At 40.8% G+C, this 18,476-nt stretch overlaps 1 protein-coding gene across 1 annotated transcript in view; it reads left to right on the top strand.

Moving 5' to 3' along the window:
- The window catches only part of SGIP1 (SH3 domain GRB2 like endophilin interacting protein 1), a 179,018-nt gene extending 168,449 nt beyond the window's left edge, over positions 1-10,569 (top strand). The window contains exons 22-27 of the mRNA XM_023509889.1: positions 1,545-1,700; positions 4,949-5,081; positions 6,350-6,552; positions 7,610-7,674; positions 8,946-9,110; positions 10,524-10,569. Coding sequence (XP_023365657.1) covers positions 1,545-1,700; positions 4,949-5,081; positions 6,350-6,552; positions 7,610-7,674; positions 8,946-9,110; positions 10,524-10,546 — 745 coding nt within the window. The 3' untranslated portion in view covers positions 10,547-10,569. The remainder of the gene's footprint in view (positions 1-1,544; positions 1,701-4,948; positions 5,082-6,349; positions 6,553-7,609; positions 7,675-8,945; positions 9,111-10,523) is intronic.
- The last annotated feature ends 7,907 nt before the right edge of the window (positions 10,570-18,476 follow it).

Here is an 18,476-nt window from a genome sequence, read left to right as displayed (position 1 = left end):
TAGAACCTTCTTGGGACAACACATCTGCGTAACTTCCCTCATTCCTGTTCTGGGAACCGCTTGCTGCTGACCAGCCTACACCTTAGCAATTTCAAACTAACCTGAACTCAGAAAAGCAGGAGAAACACACTTTTCAAAAACAGAGTCACCAGGAGAGTGGAGAGAGTGTAAACCTCTCTAAACCTGAGAGGCCACTGGGAGTCACACAGGACGGGTCCTTGTCACTCATTTATTCAGAGGGACCTAACTGGTCTTTCTGCTTCCTATACTGCCCCTCCCAGCCTGCTCTCAAGGTATCACATCAGTCCTCTGTTCAAAATCATCCTATTTTGTTTTGTAAAAACTAAGTGCTCTACAGTGGGCGGTAAAACCCTGCACGGCCACCCCACCTTCAGCTGCCCTGCCACCCCAGAGGCCACCCCCCACCCATGTGACCCAGTGACTCCACCCCATCCACTTATCAAGGGAAGTGGGAGCCTCTGTCCATACGAGACCTGTACCCATGTATTCACCCCAGTTCTAACTGTAAAGCCCAAGTGCTCTTCAGTAGGTTAAGGGACAGAAAGAGAACTGGTGCATATTCATCTGTTACACAACAAGAGAGAAGTGTCGGTGCATGTGGCTATTATGGAGGAATCTCAAAATATTTATGCTGAGTGATATAAGCTTGACACTCCCCGCCCCCCAGCACTTATGTCACAGTTCCATTGTATAAAATCCCAGAAAGTGCAAGCTAACATAGAGTGACAGAAGCTTATTAGCTATTGCCGGGGGGTGGGGGGATGGACGGGCAGGAGAGGCATTAGAAAAGGGTGTGAGAAAACCTTCAGCGATAACGGAAATGCTTATTATTTTGAAGGTATGGTGGTTTTGCATCATAGAATCTCATGGAATTTTACATTATAAATATGTGCATTTTATATATGTCATTCGTATCTTCATAGTACCCTTTTTAAGAAAAAAAGAATTCTTCCTCTCAAGCTGTCATTCCCTCGTGTTGACTTACATGACTGATGTTATAATTTTGACCAAATAGATAAATTAGTGGAATGAAGAGCTTGTTCAGTGGGAAGCAAGAACTTGACCTCATGCGTAAATTAAAGAATGTTCTCCCGGCATCACTCATATCCCTGTGACCTAAGTCCCTGTAGCCTGTATGATAACATTGTGCAAGTTAACATCTCCAAATATGCTGCCAAACATTCGGAAGTCAAAGTGAGAAGAAACAGCAGAGCAGATGATTCTGTTCGTAAGGGGAGCCCACAGACCTTTCTGCAGAAAAACAAAAGCTGTGCTGTTTTCTTTCAGTTCAAAACACATTTAACAGAACAGCCATGGTTTAGACATGGTAAACATGAAGTTCTGGGATAAACTGGAAATGATTTAAGCCGCTGAGAGTGGGATTGTGAGACCTGCCCTTAATCCCTTCCGCTGTCTAACATTGTGGCAGATTTTTTTTTTCTTTTGTCACAATTGCCTGTTCGAATTCAGACTGTATCGACCTCCGCTTCCTCTCTCTTTCCTCTCTGTGTTTGATACACCAGGTGCATTGTCAAGATTACTGGAGAAATGGTGTTGTCTTTTCCTGCTGGGATCACCAGACACTTTGCCAATAACCCAGCCCCAGCTGCTCTGACCTTCCGGGTGATAAATTTCAGCAGGTTAGAACACGTCCTGCCAAACCCTCAACTTCTCTGCTGGTAAGAATGACTTGGCTTAAATTTTTTAGAGATGTACATAGCTTGGCATTTTAAACTTAGATGAGCCAGATACTTTAGTGAATGAGTAGCCCTGGAGTAATATTCCTACCACTCAGAAAGGCTTGTAGATATAGACACAGGAATTTTGCCAGCTGTCAAAGTTTCTTGTGGGTGATTGTGTAATACGTGTAACTGCAAATGTATATACGTATTTTAGCAGCCAAATATCTCGAGTGGCTAAAGAGGCATTTAGAGTAATAAAATCTGTATTAGTGGCAATTTATTCACCACGTTTTACTTAATTATCTGTACATACGGGAAAGGGGTGGTGGGGAATGAGCCCAAGACAGGGTAGAGTCCTTTTGTTTTATTAGCTTCTGTTCAAATCAAATGGTATTGGAACCCTGAGTTACTCTTCACGTGAGCTTGGAAACCTTTTACATGGAGCACATAATTTCACTGTTACGGTAACTTTTCCGATGAAACTTTACATGTATGATGTCAAAGAAACCCATGAGGATGTATTTATATAAATATCCTTTTCACATCTTCGACTATTACACTGCACATGATGTTTTATCATGCACACACCCACCACAGGCACACACACATACATGCGTGCGTGCACTTAGAACGAGTGATTATATCTAGTTAATTATTTGCAAAGAATGAGGCAGGAGTCAGTGCTCACTGCTGCTCCCCACTGTCCAGTCCGTCTGGACACCACTCTGGGCAGTGGCCATTTTCCCTTCCCTGCAGCCTGGCTTCTCCCAGTGCCCACGGTCATGGCCCTGAATCGGGTAGTGGTTTCCCTCCTTCCTTCCCTGAATCCAAGCTCACCCTTCTGGAATATTCTCATAGCCCAGTGCCTTTTTATGAGATAAACCGGGTCATCTTAACTCATAACCCACCTGCCCCGGGAATCTAACCTTGTTTCCATTGCTGGTGGGGCTCACAGTTGCCCACCCTTGCCTGCCTCAGAATCCCTACCTATCTCCAGCCTGACTGCTATTCTCAGAAACAGGCCGAGTCCCTTCCCACTGCAGGGCTCTGTGTGTCCTGTCCTCTGCTGGGTCCCTTTCTGCCCTTCTTCACTTGCCTCCCACACCCTCCCCACCGGGCTCAGCTCCACTGTGCCTCCCCTGACCATCCCACACCCTCCCCACCGGGCTCAGCTCCACTGTGCCTCCCCTGACCATCCCACTCTCCTCCCCACCCACCCCCAGCCCCCAACTAAATTGTCTTCCCTGTTTTTCTCTCTCAAAGTGCCCTGCTCTTTTCCTTTGTAGCCCTTACTACAATCTGTGTTTACAAACCTCTGTTTCTATGCTCATCCATTTCCCCCACAAAATGGCACAGACCGGGAGCGGAAGGCCTGCGTCCACTACTGCACCGTATGCCCAGAGCCTTCCGCTCTGCCTGGAGTCTGATAAGGACTTGCATAATATTTGTCTCATGAATGAACAACTTAATTGTAATGTAAATAATTTAGTCAAGCTGGATGTTTACATAGAAATAACTAAAACGTATTGGTATTTGAATTGGAGTCCCAACATAACCACTTATTCTCCCGATGGCTTAATCACAGCGTTGCAGAAACAGTCCCCGGTCTTCCAGGGCTCACCAAAGGTGCGGCCTCCTCCTGGTCCTTGTCACGGCTTCACCCACCAATAGACTTGACTCCAGGTTTAAAAGCATAAAAGAAATAACCCCTGTGAAGATGAAGAATAGGCCCAGAATGACGGAAACTGGAGCAATATTCAGAAACTCGCACTTGGCTTCCCCTGTGCGTTTTCCATTCACACCCTGAGTTCCTTTATTTTCCGAGTTTCCTCCATCTGAAATTAGGGCCTCTGAGCCGGCGCCTCACTAGTTAGTCTGTAAATACGACTGATGTGACAGTTACAGCTTTTGTTGCATTTTGAGGCAGTTACAGCACCAAGTTCTTAGGCAAATGTGTAAAAGTTGTGTACATGCCTCAACGTATCAGGTCTTATGAACTGAAGTTTCAATAAATATTACTCAAAATGATTCTGCTTAACAAAAAATTATATAAATTCTTAAACTATTATTGGCAAAAAAAAAGACAATATTTTTTCTCATTTATTTGGGTCTTATTAAAGCTAATTACTTGATAATTGTGCTGGGGCTGTGACAGGCAACTCACAGCCCTTCTGGAATCCCTCAGCTGGGCCACTGCACCACCACAAGCTCTGGTTTTCAAGGGTGCTGTTGCCCCAGTGAGATGGAACGTTCCTCCTGATTGCTGTAGCACCTCACCCTCTTACTCTCAGCCCAGCTCTGCTTCATGCTCCCTGAGGGCATCATTCAGTTAACAGGAGGCTAGGTACACACTCACTTTGCAATCCCCGGGGCCACGTGAGAGTTCACACATCCACTATCCCCTTACAAACGGGGTTTGCTTGTAAAAAATATTCAAGAACAATCATCCACTCAGGTGTGAGGCTGAGGCATTTGAATACTCTCGGCTGATTTTTTTTCATTATTGAGACGAGCATTTGTGAGCTAGGCTGGGAAGGTGCACTGTGGACAAGCTTCCGAGCAAAGCTAATGACTCTTGTTGGGACAGAAAACTCTAGTTTTGTCAAGATTGTGCTTCTTCTCTATTGTAACTACCGTGATTACCGTAGTTTAAACTCCAGCACCATCTTGTAAGCAAAATGACATTTCTTACGATTTAGATGCTCTGGGATGAGACATCGTGAATGCTGAGAAGGCAGCATTTACTGTCACTCTTTTCTCCTTAGTCATAAACACCATGCTTACATCTGGCTGAATATTTAACTGGATAATTTCTGAGAAACCACTGGTCAAGTCAATTCAAAAGAAAATCGATGCATTCAGCTCCGTGACTGCACGACCTCACTAGTTTAGATGAAAAGTGTGGCGATGTAGAAAGGACTGTTTAGTTTGGGTTAATAAATAATTCATTCTTTAGAGCAGCCAATTAGCCATCCTGACTGGGTACTCCTGAGATTTATAGCAATTTATAGCTCCCCCCATGGGTTTTAACCTATTAACGTCCTACCATGCAGAGCTATGTGTGTGCTGAGACTGCACCACTCCTAATAAAGTCCTTCTAACCTCCACCAACTGCCCAAGGCAGACGTAGGACTCAGAAGCCAGTCTGCTACGATGCATCTTGTGTGGTTTGCTACTTGTAAAATAGCAAATTAATCATTTGTTGTAAAATGCTACTTAATCATTTTATCTTCCCAACTGAATAGTGACAACACACAAAATGATGCCAATACCAAGGAATTCTGGGTAAACATGCCAAATTTGATGACTCACCTAAAGAAAGTGTCTGAACAAAAGCCCCAGGCTACATATTATAATGTGGACATGCTCAAATACCAGGTAAGTAAGCCCGTGTGCATGCTCAGAGGGTCTCTTTCACATTACAGTAAATAACATTTCTTTTAATATTGCTTAAAAGGCATACTTTATAAGAAAATAGAAACGTTAAATGATTATGTGGGGACTAGTGACAAGAATATACATACATATACTTATTCATTTAAACTTATAAGGGAAATATTATTTTAAAAATTAAAGAAACACGCCATGAAAATGAAGTTGCTGAACATTTCATCAATTAAACTAGATGACTATAATTTTGTTATGAGCATTATTGTACTAAAAACTCTTATTTTAAATGATTAAATATAAGAAATCTTCCTATGAAGTAGTTCTAATAAAACATTGAAAAATAACTCCATAGTAAGAGAAGATACAACGTAGTTGAATACAGAGGATGCGTCTGTTTTGTGTGTGTCTGGATTGCCCCTCCCGAGACTGTTTTAGCAAATAAGGCTGATCAAGTCAGAACTCCACCAAGCCTGAGTCTCCCACTGATTCCCAGCATTGGTGTCCTTAATTTTTTTAATCAACAAATAAAAATATGTGTTTGTCATGGGCACCATGGTATTCTGAAGTATGTATTCATTGTGGAATGACTAAACGTAACTAATTAACACATGCATTAACTCACAAAGTTACCATTTAGTGATGAGAATACTTTACATCCACTTTCTTAGCATTTTTCAAGAATACATTGTTAACTATAGTCATCATGTTGTACAACAGAGAGTGCCCTTGAACTTGCTCCCCTCTCTGATGGAGAGTTTGAGTCCTCTGATCAGGGAGCCCAGAGTAGCCCCTGCAGCAGGGACCTTCCCTAACAAGCGCACACATTGTAACCTGATTATTTGTATTCTCATATTAATCTGAAATTTAAAAAAAAAAAAACTCTTTTAATCTTCCTGACAAACATATGGGCAAATGTTATTGTTAGCATTTCCAGGTGGCGATGAGGAAGTAACAGAGGCGCAGAGAGGTTTAGTGTTGTGTTTAAAATGCCTCACCTTGTACGTGGCAGAATCGGAGCTCACACCCAGGGCTGTCTGGCCCTGGCTCGACCCCCGTGTGCCTTCCCGCCTGTAAACTCTAAAGGGCCAGAGAGACTGTAGGGGTTCGCCCCCCACGTTCGCCCCCAGCGCCGGACCCTCTCCGAGGACTGGGCCCTGCCGGCTCTCCGGGGAGCGGAACAAGGTCGAGCACGGGATCCCTGGTTTTGCTTGAGCTTCACTGCTAGACCTGAACACCCTGTCTCCCGTCCCCGGCAGGTGTCTGCCCAGGGCATTCAGTCCACTCCGCTGAACCTGGCGGTGAGCTGGCGGTGCGAGCCGGCCAGCACGGACCTGCGCGTGGACTACAAGTACAACGCGGACGCCATGGCCACGGCCGTGGCCCTCAACAACGTGCAGTTCCTGGTGCCCATCGACGGCGGGGTCACCAAGCTGCAGGCTGTGCTCCCACCTGCAGTCTGGTAGGGAACCACCCTCGGGGTCCTCTTCTGGGGCAGCAGACACCTTAGTGGTTGTGCCTCCTGCAGAGGGTCACAGCAGACCTGCCCATCGGGGTTCAGGGTGAGAAACAGGAACGCCTGTAGCTATTTTTAGCAAAAATAATGCAGCAGAGATTTCAATGCCCACATAAAGGTGGACATGCTGGACGGAGGCTTTAGGCTGGTTCTCCAAGGATTTTCCCAGAACTCTGCAGAGCCAGCCTGCCACAACCCGGGGTGAAGGGGGGCAGTGAGAGGCTGCCGGTGCAGCCCTGAATTCCAGAACCCACAGCTGTGACCCACCCAAGGGAGAGCCGGCTTTCACCTCCTGAACGGCTTCTTAGAACCCACAAGCCAGAGGACAGACTGCACCCCAGTTGTTAGAAGATCCCCCCATCTAAGGGAGGGTGCTGGTCAGAGAGCAGAAGGGCGTCTGCCTCCTTGTTCCCAAATCTTAAACCGTGGTGGAGTGGGTGGACCCTGGCTGGCCTCTGAGACCGTCGCTGCGGGGGAGTCTGGGAAAGGCACTGTTTCATTTGAACGCGGGGTGAAGTCGATGCTCAGGACCAGTGGCATCTGTTACATGGGACTTGCCCTGGAAAGAATGACCCAGTTTTTCCATATGACTGTCAGAAACAAAAAGTAGAATATGTTTTAAAAGATGGATGTCAGGCAGATGACAGTACCAAGTTCAATTCCCTAAATTAATTGATCCATTAACTAACATTTCCCATCCATTGTTTCAGCAGATGTGTGCAAAAAAATTGTTTTAATTCTGAATTATCCTTAACCCAGAGGCTACGTTGCTTTAATTAGTCTTGCTAAAGTGTTCACCTCATGGCGTTAGAGCTGGTTACAACCAGGAGAAGGGACAGAGAGTTTATGTGTGCCCAGGAAAAGAGAGAGGGGAGAGAGGGAATTTTTAAATTGTGGCTAAACTTTTCAAGATCTATTTTTTTTAGTTAATATTTAAAAATGGTGCCCATTAAACAAAATCCCATGCATCTGTGCAAAAGGCTTCTCCCTGTTTTATTTTTAGGAATGCAGAACAACAAAGAATATTGTGGAAGATTCCTGACATTTCCCAAAAGTCGGAAAATGGAGGTAATGAAATCCTAGGCTTATTTTACTTGATACATAAAGCTGAAATAACATCTAGGTATTAAACAACCATTGCCCAAATATATGTGGCACAAAAAATAAGCAGAACATTTCACAGCATTTGGCATTTACTTATTTCAATCAGTAAAAGCAAATAATCCTTCAAGAAATCCTCCTCTTGGGGTGGCCCTTGTGGCTCAAAGGAGTAAGGCACCGGCCCCCTATGCTGGAGGTGGCAAGTTCAAACCCAGCCCTGGCCAAAAAAAAAAAAAAAAAAAAAAAAAAAGAGTGAAAAAGGTTTGCTTATTTGGCTCGGCGCCTGTGGCTCAAGTGGCTAAGGCGCCAGCCATGTACACCTAAGGTGGTGGGTTCAAATCCAGCCTGGGCCTGCCAAACAACAATGATGGCTGCAACCAAAAACAGCCGGGCGTTATGGAGGGCGACTGTGGTCCCAGCTATTTGGGAGGCGGAGGCGAGAGACTCGCTTGAGCCCAGGAGTTGGAGGTTGCTGTGAGCTGTGATGCCATGGCACTCTACCCAGGGGGACAGCTTGAGGCTCCGTCTCAAAAAAAAAAAAAAAAAAATCCTCCTCTTCCCCTTTCCTGCCAAGACCCCACACCAGACAGGCCATCCTTGAGACAGACAGGCTCTTAGGAAAGGGTTTCCATCCTGAGTCAGATCCACACTCCCTGAGAGGCATGGGATATACTCACTTGCCGCTCACTTTCTTCTGATACTAACCACAGGCTGGAAACACACAGCTGTCCAGGTAGCAAGCTGGAATTCTGAAGTACCATTTTGCTGAACTACATTTTCTTTCTTTCTTTTTTTTTTTAAGAGACAGAGTCTCACTTTGTCACCCTCGGTAGAGTGCTGTGGCGTCCCACAGCTCACAGCAATGTCCAACTCCTGGGCTCAGGTGATTTTCTTGCCTCAGCCTCCCGAGTAGCTGGGACTACAGGCGCCCACCACAATGCCCAGCTATTTTTTTGTTGCAGTTTGGCCAGGGCCGGGTTGGAACCCACCACCCTCGGTATATGGGGCCAGCGCCCTACCCACTGAGCCACAGGCGCTGCCCTTGCTGAACTACATTCTTACTACCAGTGCACAAATAGAAATTGATCATAATATTCAAAGATAAACTTTATTCATCACCATTTTGTCACTGAAGCATATTTCCAAGCACGGGTGATTTTGTATGCTAGCTTTTTAATACAGTTTCCAAAATTAAACCCAGAATGTCGAGTTCATGATAGAACAATCTTCCCTCTCAGGAGTGGGCTCTTTGTTGGCGAGATTTCAGTTATCCGAAGGCCCAAGCAAGCCGTCCCCGCTGGTCGTGCAGTTCACCAGTGAAGGAAGCACCCTGTCAGGCTGTGACATTGAACTTGTTGGAGCAGGGTATCGATTTTCACTCATCAAGAAAAGGTTTGCTGCAGGTATGCGGGTACCAAAATAACGTTGCCTTAGCTACTCTTCTTTAAGAAGGGACAGGTTGTGATTGTCTAACCTTTTCCCTTCTCCTCTTCCCCACTCCCAACCTCCATCCCAATTAGAAAGGAAACCAACTGTTGAATGACGGAAAAAAACAGGAGGATGAACTAGAAATAGGACTCGAAAATGCTCTGTCTGCTTACCCCGGCTCTATTTCTTGGGAGGGGTGACCGGCTGTTCCCATTCTGTAGATGAGTATACCGAGGTTGAAGCAAATCCCACTTTTGTTATATTGACAGATAAAGCTGTTTGCTTTTGAATTTATCCCCTACCTGAAAGTATCTTATCCTGCAACTGGATCTCACAGATTGTAGATGTGTCAGGCTTAGCTGAAACCTGGGAGATGTCACTTTACTGACAAACTCAAAGAATCTAGGCCACAGATGCAAACTGGCCACCTGCAACTGAATGTGCCTACGAGACAGGTTTTATTTGACACAAATCATAACAAGATTTTGTTTTTTATTAGGAAGGAGGTTCTCTGATTCTTGAGTGATTATAGTTGTCACTTATTTGGGGGGACAAATCCTGGGTGTTATGCCTGTTGGACTGCTGAACTGATGTAATTGTTGATTACACCCCACTCTCAGAAATGACTCAAGGTGGAAAATAAATTATACTACTGTGTATCCCCAAAAATAAGACCTACCAAAAAAATAATAATCCTAGCAGGATTTCTATGCATTTGCTAAATATAAGCCCTACCCCATAATAAGACCTAGTGATGGGCGTGGCTATGCAGATACACATCCGTGCATTTCGGTGGGTGCAGAGTGGTAAGGAAGACTGGAATACCTTTTATCTGCCACACCTCCTTTCTCTGAGTTGTTCACACTTGTGCAGGTCTGCATGTGTGAACAGCTAGGGGAAAGGAGTTCACACATCACTAGAGCCAGTCCCACCAACAAGGTTAGCTCCCCCTGTCAGGTTCCAGAAGAAGATGACTTAACTATATTTGAATAAATGTAGATTGTTGTGAAAATAGACCCTAGTGTGTCTTCTTGAGAAAAAATAGATATAAGACAGTGTCACAGTGTCTTATTTTCGGGGAAACATGGTCATACCCTTCCTAAAACAAGTAGGATTGTCATCAGAAACAATTCTCCCAACCTGTTCTGGACAAAACCCAAACCTCTGTAAATCGTTGACCCATGAAAGTGTGAAGAGACAACTAGCTGATCTGAAAACTGAAAACTTAAAACGACTTCATGTATTTTAAGTTAGTAAAGCACTCTGAAGCAGCAGCTCCTGCCCCCAGGAGAAGGGCCGGAGGAATAGAAATGCAACCCTTACATAATAATCGTGATCACGTTACTGAACTAGTCGGTAACCTATTAATACGTTGTTTTATTTTGCAGGAAAATACTTGGCAGATAACTGATAAAATCTCATGCAAGGATTTGGAGAGTTCATATAATGGAGAACTGTTGTATGAGAAACAGGTTTTAATTTTGGTTTGATGACAGCAAACCAGAGTCTGCACTTGGGGTGTCTCGGCTGGAACGTCAGTGACTTCAGCCAGGGTCTCCCTCACACAAAACCACGCTGACAGCCCCACAGTATTCACTTGTAGTGTAATATTGTTAATGGTTTTAAAATGTAATTATTGTATTTGTAAATTGTACTCTCATTCCAGTAAGGCAGTTAGACACTTGAGTTTTAGCATTTTGCCATTCCCGAAATGGATGTAATTTAAACTGTGGTATGTAAATTTACTAGTAGTCCTGTCGAACGGCACAACGCTTGCAGAGGTAGGCTGCATTCTGTCAATATATAAAATTTAAATATAATATTGATAGCTGTCACAAAGGGGTGCCGCATATAAAGAAACTTAAGTGGACCAGAAAAAGAAAAAAGAAGCAAACTTTCTTTTCTTCAGTCTTTAGTATGTTTTACTCTAGTTCTAAATAAAAATTCTATCTTCAAATGTTTAGTGGATTAAATTCAGAAATATTTCAGAAAAAAAATTCTAAGGTTACAGTATATTCAAAGAAAAGCATTAATTACCACTTTTTAAAAAGCTTTTTTTCAAACCGCAAATTTCATAAAAATGCAAAATGTGTAAACAGGGCCTCTTATTTTTATAACTTGTGTAAAAAGGGAAAGCGATTCATATTTAAAGTTTAAGTATATTAAATTATAATCAAGAATAAAGAAGATGTTGCAGTCTTAACTGCTTCCCCTACATACAGCTCAGCAGATGTAGAGATTGCTGAATAGTCAGTCAGACGAAAACCCAAATTGTGATTCTGAGATCACGAGACTATCCGTAACTGAACTGGTTGACAATTTTTACACAATTGTTCTGAGCACAGGCCTCGCTCCCCTTTTGTGGGGGATGACGCCTGTGTCTTCCTCTTCACTCACGGGAATCAAAACACTAAGAATATTAGAAAAAAGAATTTAGTCCCCTGTTTAGAACCAGGAGAATTTTAATCATCATTTATATTATTTGGAAAAGAAGAAATAAGCTTTATAAATGAACTTCTATTCACATTGTTGTGTAATAAATTTCCCTCTGGATGATTAAGATTCATGGTATAAAATTATAAATCTTTGCCTTTCTTGGAGAATCAAGAGGAGAGTTATCAAAAATTGAAGTCATTTCATTTGCAAAACATAATCATTCAGTCTGACTCCACAATATTAACAATTCAGAGAGAACTTCTTCAGGAGTCCCAGTGGTAAACCCATTAAGATCTGGAAACATTAGTCTTCCTTTAAGTCACAGAACTTATTTTAAACATAAACCAACTCCTATTATAGGTTATACTATTAAATAATTATAATTATTGAGTTGTTATATTTATCATTAGTAGCTAAAATTTCATTTTATATACACTCCACTTTGACAAAGAATCTTTAGCCCTTTAAATTTTAGAATCAAATTAAATTTTTTAAGTCTTACTTTCAAAATGAGATTGTGACTGGCAATTGTTTATAGTGGAACTTTTTAAATTAATATTTGTACTCCTCAATCAGTTCTTGCTACAAAAAGAATGTTTAAAATGATCTGTTTTGCCTGGGAAGTATTTTTAATCATTCAAACGAGCTCTCAGTTGTCTCTCCAAAGCAGTCTAGTGTCAAAGTTTGTTTGAACAAACAAATTAATAAATACATTTTATGTAAAGATATTCAGTTTGATTTTGAAGCAAAAATAGAAAGTGCAAGATTTAAGATTCTGTGAAACATGGGGAAATTTAGACACTAAAATCAATGAGGAATAAGCAGAAGAAAATTGAGAATTACCCAGCATAGGAATATAAAAATGTGTTTTTAAGTAATCAGTTCATGAAAAGACATATTGAATTAACACAAAGCATATTAAAAAATGTGTAACTATAACTGGTTCTCATGTCTTTCTCTTTATATTTTATTTAATTTTATTTTATATAGATCTAGAATGAATCATTAAACACAAATTTTTTCCCCAAAGAATAATTTTTTTGATACTGTACAAGTGTAATTAGGAAGATAGATTAATCTCTAACATGATCCAAATGTTTCCAGGAACTAAATTTGAAACTATGAAGAAATCCTACAACCCCTTCATCGGTCTTTATGAAACAGAATAGATGTCAATGATTTCAAAATTATTAAACTTTGAATAATCAGAACCTCAATAAGGAATGTATCCCTTCACCTTTCAGAAAAGAGATAGAATAATAACATATAAGTGTGAATCAGGGATTTAGACTTTGGTGTTTTACTTTGTTTTTTTAACCTTATAGGTTATAAATTCCTGCTCCATCTGTATCCATAATACTGTAGAATAAGAATTCAAGTTCTAGGGCAGCACCTGGGCCTCAAAGGAGTAGGGCACCAGCCCCATATGCTGGAGGTGGTGGGTTCAAACCCAGCCCCAGCCAAAAACTGCAAAAAAAAAAAAAAGAATTCAAGTTCTGAAAAATGGTCCTGGACCATGGAAGAGTTTTAGTTCCATGGCCATATTCACCCAGGCTCACCATCAGTTCCCAGGTCAGAACAAAATGGACTCGTACAGGGTCAGACAATTTCCAGTGCCAGGGGTCAAAATACAAAGGAAGAGTTCTAGTTAAGCAGAACACCGATTCAAATGGGTTTGCTTTATCAAGACAGAAAACACGAATGATGCTGCTTTATTTTGGCAACATGGAAAGTGTTTTTCTTTTCAAATAAATACCCTATTTTCATGAAATTTTCAAAAATAAATTCTTATTAAGAATTAGTCTGAATTTTATCATAATTGGAATTTAGGCTTACTAAGAATTACATTTTTAATCATTTTTAAATCTCTGCTCTTCTCTACACTTAGAGCCAAAATGAAATTCCCCGTATGGTATTTGGCATGAAGTTTCACCTGTAAAGAATGTCCACAACCCAGGTGGTTGTCCGTGAATAGACAGGACCCCTCAAACAACAGAATTTTTTGTTTTGTTTGTATTCAATCTCCATCTGCAAAGTGTTTGAGCCATAATTATACTTATTTCCATTTCTAAATCTTTCCCAGGAGACAGATAACTGCACTAGCCCTGCCACCAGCTCCTGCTGTGTGACCCTGGGTAAGCCCCACCTTCCTCAGCTGCTCATCTTCCGGGTGGGCGCTGCCAGTGCCATGGTTTTCAAGATTTTTCTTAACAACAGGGCTTTCTTCTTTCTTTCTTTCTTTTTTTTTTTTTTTAAATAAAATTGTGTCAAGAATTTGTTAGGCAAAATAGTTCAAAGCAATGAAGGAGTTTCTCCTGCAGGTTGGAATCTGAGCCCCCAGGGCACAAACCATAGCAAAGCAAAAATGACCTAGAAAGTGGCTTCCAGCCCTCTGAAGCTCCATGGTTCCACTTCACTAGCTAAACCACTTTTGAGATTTTATAAAGAAACTTACATAATCAGAGTAATTGACGATGTGCACTAGCAATTGATATATTTAATTGATATATAGACTGCTTACCATGTACCAGTCACTACAGGTGGTAAAGGGACTTAGTCCTTATACCAATCCAAAAATTGTAGTTACTCTTTTTACAAATGATGACATTGAGGCTTAGGCAGATTCATTAATTTTCCAGAAGTGACCCTGCAGTTGAAAGTGACCTAGTTACTTCGACTACAAAGGGAACAGTTTCATCTGTCTTGCTTTGTCCTTTCTGGGGGGGGGGGGAAGAAAAAAAAGTCTCTGTTTTATTCTATTGTACACATTCCATTTGAATGGCAAGGTAATAGTTGCTATGAAAACTAATATCAAAGAATAATTCCAATGACAAAATCAAGGGAAAAGAACCAGTGTTTCTCCAAGTATTGCCTGTGGGCCATTGTATCACCCCTTATTAAACGAGGGCAATGACTTTGGCTATGTTACTACTATATCCCCAGAGCCTAGAACGTGGTAAGCACTGGTAAATTTGCATTGAGTCAGCAAATTTCCAGGGATGGGACTTGGGAACATGTATTTTGAGGAGCAGCCGCATCTGAGCACCACGGATCTGGTGTCTGTCCACGGTTCTTCCTGGTGCTGACATTATACCAGACTTTAAGCATTACATTTTAAGTTGAAAATCGTTTTCCTAGTGAGTTTATTCTTTCATTCAGTTCTACTTCCTCCAATCTTAAAAAAATGGGAGGTTTTCTAGGGCATTCTTTATCTTCTCCTTGGAGTTCTTCTGTGAAGGCTAACTCAGTCTCAAAGGAACCTGAAAGGCCTTCTCTCGTCCTCCTACCTCTGTCCTTTCCTTCAGTGTCTTAAAAAACGTGACGTATTAGGGCAGTTGCAAGCTCTTGCTTGTTCCAAATACAAAATCTTAATAATGTCTCCTTCTCAAGGACACTCAGGCCTCTTATTTATCTGGTAGACTTTTGATTTTTATAAGCATGGATCGGCCTCATTCTAAGAGTTGCACTGATCATTTTTAATTTTGGCATTTTTTCAAAATCATCACAGGCTGTCCATTAAAGTTGAGCAATACAGTAAAACACACCGATACCTACTCAAGAGATGAGTGTGTGTGTCCGTGTGTCTGCACTGGAGCTGGTCGACCTCAAAAGAGCGCACAGTTGAGCTGAATCCTGTTCAGTCTGAATGAACTCACTTTCCCATTCCTTGTGATCGCAAATTTTTTTAAATTGAAGCATCATTTTTAATAATACCAAAATGAAGACGATCTCTAATAAGTAAATATGATCTTTTTGTGCAATAAGTAAAATTAAATTGTTGCTCTGAATGAACAAATCGACCCAAGTTCTGTTGATTAAAGAGGCGACCCTGATGACCCCACCCCACCCCTCAGTGTGTGCACTGGCTCTGGAGGCTTGATCGATTTTTCCTACTCAATTAGGTTTTTTTTAATTGGGTAAATAGTCTCTAAATGCGATTCTCTCCTCATGAATTAATTATGACTGCCACTCTGTTACTCTTGTTCATGGAATATATGGGAAGAAGAATGAGGTAGAATTACATTGCTGAAGTCTCTAACCGTTATAAACAAACAAAAAAATCATTCGTCTTTCTCTTGTGTCACTGCTCCAATGTTCTATCCTCTTCTGTAAGCTAGGGTTGTATTTCTAATATTTAATTAAAATATAAATATCTTTCTTGAAGTCATGTCCAATTAAATTCTGTTTAGTTGAGCATGGCGAGCCCTCTTGGTTGGTCTTCATGTTTAAAATCTGACTTCTATCTCTCAAGAACGGATATTCCTAAGAGAAAACAGGCATCTCCTCATAGACATTTGGCATGGATATGATAATCTATCCTTCCATTTACTTTTAAAGTTATTTTTCCTTTTATTTGTAGTATTTCTGATTTTCTCATTCTGTCCCTAGAATTGTACATTGCCTGTCCTAAGAACATCTTTACCTTTGGGGCGAAAATGGTATTTCAACAAACAGTAAATATATTTTTAAATGGCCCTTATTGTTTTAAAGAAAAGAAGTAAAATATATTTGGACTATAGTCATCCATATGCCAGTATTTTCCAAAGTTTGCTGTGGTGTGAGAACAGTGGCCCAGTACGATTGGTCCATTCCCTCCAGGAATATGAACAATAAATGTTGGTGTTTAGGGATGCTTCATAAAGTCAACAGAGCAGGAGAAGACTTTTTCCCTAAGCAGACTTTGAAAAACCTTTGGAAACATTTTCTCTTACAATACAACCAGGAATGCTTTGAAAAGATGCTCCTGGGTGTTTTAACATTGAGGGAATTCCTGCCATTTCAAATGAATTGTTATTTATTTTAGATGTTGCCTGTATCTCTTTTTTTTTTTTTTTTTTTTTTTTTTTTGAGACAGAGCCTCAAGCTGTCCCCCTGAGTAGAGTGCTGGCTTCACAGCTCACAGCAACCTCCAACTCTTGGGTTTAAGTGATTCTCTTGCCTCAGCCTCCCAAGTACCTGGGAACACAGATGCCCACCACAACACCCGGCTATTTTTTGGTTGCAGCCGTCATTGTTGTTTCTGGCAGGCCCAGGCTCAATTCGAACCCAACACCTTAGGTGTGTATGTGGCTGGCACCTTAGCCACTTGAGCCACAGGAGCCGAGCCTGCCTGTATCTCTTAGTGAATTTAACTTTGTCATCTAAAATATTCAAAGCAATGAGATTAATTTAATTTTTTAAGTTTTATTTTTAAATACTGAAGACCGGCACATTAGGCCCCATCTGTTCAGGACATTCCAAAGTCTCTGCAGTGTAGAATCAACCTGAATGAACAATCCTTTGTAACATTTTATTAAATAGCAAGGCTGACAGTATTTTTTACATTCGCTTGTTAGAGATTATATGAAACACGTTCTAGTTAAAGCTAAGAACAATGCACAGTGTAGCACAGATTTTGCAAGATTCTACATGTTTCTAATGAGCCTTTCACTGTTGGGTTTGGGGTTTTTTTGTTTGTTTTGACTTGGCTTTATCTTGAACATCCATTGTTTTTATACAAAATCAACACATCAACAACATTCCTTTAAAAACTTCCCAGGTAAATTTTCAGTTATCAGATAGAAAAGCATAAAGCTGAATCACTTTACATTTCTCTAAATATAGTTTAATTTTAAATTAATTCAGAGTTCATGAATCAACCTGATAGATCCTAAGCCATTTATAATTTTTAAACGTTCCATTGAATGAGCATATCATACAAATGTTAAATTCATATCACTCATTCACTTTTATATTCCTTTGGTGACATTTTTTTCTGGCAAAATAAGTGCTTGATGTTATCCGTACCTCACTTTAAACTATTTTATATAATACACCAAATCGCTGTCATGGAGACCACTATCCCAAGATCCAAAGTTTAATTTTTTTCTCTTCCTTTAGCGATACCAGGGTGAAAATTCTTCTGCCTGTGCTGACTTTTCAGGTCAGTCTTTAGTTCCCACTTTCTTAAGTGGATATGCACAAAAGAGATCAGCTCCTGTCTGATCTTCTCTGTCTTTCTCAAAGGGAATTGGGAAATTGTTGCTGAATATTTTTTCTCAAAAAAGCTAAGCATATGATGACCCGCTAATCCTGAGTAGAACTTCACTGCAGGCCAAGCAGTAATTTGTGGAGCTAGCTTTTTAAGCTGTTTGAAACATGTGTTTCAAATAAAAAGAATTTTTGTTTTTCATGTGTAAGTAAAAGATTTGTTTGAATGAAATGGTTAAATTTTAATTTTCATTCCTACTAAGCAACACTATAAGGCATTGATTTTTTAAGCTCGTATTTTTAACAATAAGAACAACTAGGAAAGGAATTTCAGATAAATTTGGCTGCGTTTCTAAAGGTAATGAAATTCCATCGATTAAGGGAAATGCTATTGGTGTATAATTTGATTTTGTGGTAGCCTGTGTTTAGAGTTCTCTATGATCTGTGTAGCAAAAGTAGACTAAATTTCTTTAGAATCTTGTACTGAGGATATAATTTCATAAAACACTTTGGCAGTGAAATATTCATAAAAGGAATTGTGGATCAAATACTTAAGATACTTTTTAAATTCAGTCAAAGTGTCAGTGCCTGGCCTTTTTCCTACACTCCAGTTCAACCGAGTAACTTATTCCGATGGCCGCACTGCTTAGTCTGCGATGAAAGCTTTACTGCTTCTGTGCTGTGCTCAAGAAAAAACACCAGAGAAGCCAAGACTGGTTCCTTCAGGAGCTGCAGCAAAGCTCTCTGGGGGCCAGCGTGGCATGAATGTGTGGCACCGACTTGTCCAAGGTAATCTTGAGACCACCCAAACTTTACTTGCCTTATGAGTTAGAAAAAGTATGGATATCACTTATTTGTAAATAATGATTTTTATAAATGTTTTTCTTTATAATTTTCCCAATCACCCATTTCACAAAATCCTAAATATGCAATTA

The sequence above is a fragment of the Otolemur garnettii genome, unplaced genomic scaffold (assembly GCF_000181295.1).
Source record: "Otolemur garnettii isolate 467f Iridium unplaced genomic scaffold, OtoGar3 scaffold00010, whole genome shotgun sequence".
Classification (NCBI taxonomy): domain Eukaryota; kingdom Metazoa; phylum Chordata; class Mammalia; order Primates; family Galagidae; genus Otolemur; species Otolemur garnettii.
This window is presented reverse-complemented; position numbering and strand designations above follow the sequence as displayed.